This window comes from Sinocyclocheilus grahami, unplaced genomic scaffold, assembly GCF_001515645.1.
Source record: "Sinocyclocheilus grahami isolate Dianchi unplaced genomic scaffold, SAMN03320097.WGS_v1.1 scaffold1258.1, whole genome shotgun sequence".
NCBI lineage: Eukaryota > Metazoa > Chordata > Actinopteri > Cypriniformes > Cyprinidae > Sinocyclocheilus > Sinocyclocheilus grahami.
The window spans coordinates 28,172-30,071 of NW_015506437.1; the positions used below are offsets into that span (position 1 = coordinate 28,172).

At 46.6% G+C, this 1,900-nt stretch overlaps 2 protein-coding genes across 3 annotated transcripts in view; both read right to left on the reverse strand.

Annotated features, from left to right (window-relative positions):
• LOC107568575 (protein FAM98B-like) overlaps positions 1-1,900 on the reverse strand; it is a 13,661-nt gene that overhangs the window by 4,872 nt on the left and 6,889 nt on the right. The gene's annotated exons all lie outside the window — the stretch shown is intronic.
• On the reverse strand, positions 55-1,706 carry LOC107568577 (protein FAM98B-like). Its single transcript, XM_016254543.1, has 2 exons — positions 582-1,706; positions 55-499 (listed from the first exon to the last, which is right to left on the reverse strand). The coding sequence occupies exons 1-2, from the start codon at positions 732-734 to the stop codon at positions 278-280; spliced, it is 375 nt and encodes a 124-aa protein (XP_016110029.1). The 5' UTR covers positions 735-1,706; the 3' UTR covers positions 55-277.

Genomic DNA, 1,900 nt, shown 5'->3' on the forward strand with positions numbered 1-1,900 from the left:
CAAGCAGGACCACAATGCAAAGCACTCGGCCAAGAACACTGATGCATCTCAATTTATACAAAACCAAACAAAAAAGTCAAATTTCAATTTTTTCACTGCTTTATTCTATATTGATTTCAGCAGGCTTTTGAAGCAATGCATGATGCCTTCGTGATCTCTCAGGCTGGTCTTGTAGAAGTTAAAAAGCTAAATGAAACAAACTACTACAGGCTCATTTAAAATGAATTTCCCCGAAAGGAAATGACAGTCTCCCCACGAACCGTCCACCATGACTCTGTCAGTGATAGTACTGCCCTCCTCGGCCTCCTCTACCCCATCGGCCTGCTCTCCATCCGTCTCCTCCGGAGCGCCAGCCGCCCACACCCCGATTCCCGCTGTATCCCGCTCCTCCTCCTCGGCCTCCTCCTTCAGCTCTCTTCTGCCACGCGGGCATCTCCGGCAGAGGAGCTTCAATCTCAGACGGCCGTCCGCCGCGGTCAGGAACCCGTCCCATCAGGATCTGAGGAGTCACCACACACAGAGCGTCACACACCAGCCACAACCTGACAGAAAAGCAAAGAAAGGTCCGATAACCTACGTACTCTGTTTATTGCACAGCTGGTTTTCTCTCGGCACGAGCCGCTGCTGGTCTTCACCATATAGCAGATGTCCTGTCGCGCGGCGAGCAGATGAGCCACACTCACCGAGGACCGCAGAGACAGAGAATATCGCTTCGGCTGATACGCTCTGGCCATCCTGTCAATTTTCACCTGAAAAATACATTTGCTTTTCTATCAAAACACTCAATGACATGTGCGTCTGTCTGACACTGATTTAAAGCAAGAGATGCAACGAATGCAAGCAGCTGACTGTAGGAACAAAATACGCTCTAGTTACCCGTCCACTATTATTAACATAGCAAAGTGTAAACCCAGGACCCTATTCTCTGAGATCAAGCAAACTTGTCAAACCACCATCTCCCTTTCCTAATGGTTCTTCTGGCCTCTGTGAAAACGTTGTCATTTTTTATACACAAATTGACAGTATCTATCAATCTTTTTCTTGCTTTGCTCCTCCAGAACCCTATGCCTCTCAGATACTCTATCCACTCTCTAACTTCACACTCACGAATACATCTGTGGTTGAACAGCTGATTATTAACTCCAACTACTCTTCCTGCTCAAAAACGTTCTGCCTTCTCTCATTATACCCATCACTCACATGATAAATAGATCCCTTATGACTGGTTATGTACCTACTGGACTGAAAGTAGCCGTGATCACCCCAGTACTAAAAAACCTGGACTTAATGACACAGTCCTGAGTAAATTCAGACCAATTTCCAACCTTCCCTTTGTGTCTAAGATCCTACAAAAGATGGTCTCCACTCAACTACAGACTCATTTGGACAAAAATAATCTGCATGAACCATTTCAGTCCGGATTTCGTCCTCTCCACAGTATAGAGACTCTTCTTCTAAGAGACTGCTCTTGCCACTGATTCTAGTGTCCTCAGCCTTCTGGTCCTCTTGGACCCGAGTGCAGCTTTTGATACTGTTTGCTATTCTGCACTCCTGTCTCGTTTGTCTGCGATTGGCATTACAGGAACTGTCCTGCAGTGGCTAAGCTCATATCTCTCAGACAGGCAGCGGTTCATTAGCATTGATAAACACAAATCTCGGTCCATCACTTTTTCCCGTGGAGTGCCTCAAGGATCTGTTCTTGGTCCACTTCTATTTTTAATCTACATGCTTCCTCTGGGTCAGATCATCTGGCGCCACGGTCTTAATTTACACTGTAGGATCTATGTCTCACAACAGACCCACCTACATGATAGAGACACACACATCAAACCCGCACATTCCATGGAGGGTTTTTGAGGTTCGTCTCCCCAGCCATCTGCAGTCGTAAAACTCATGCAGG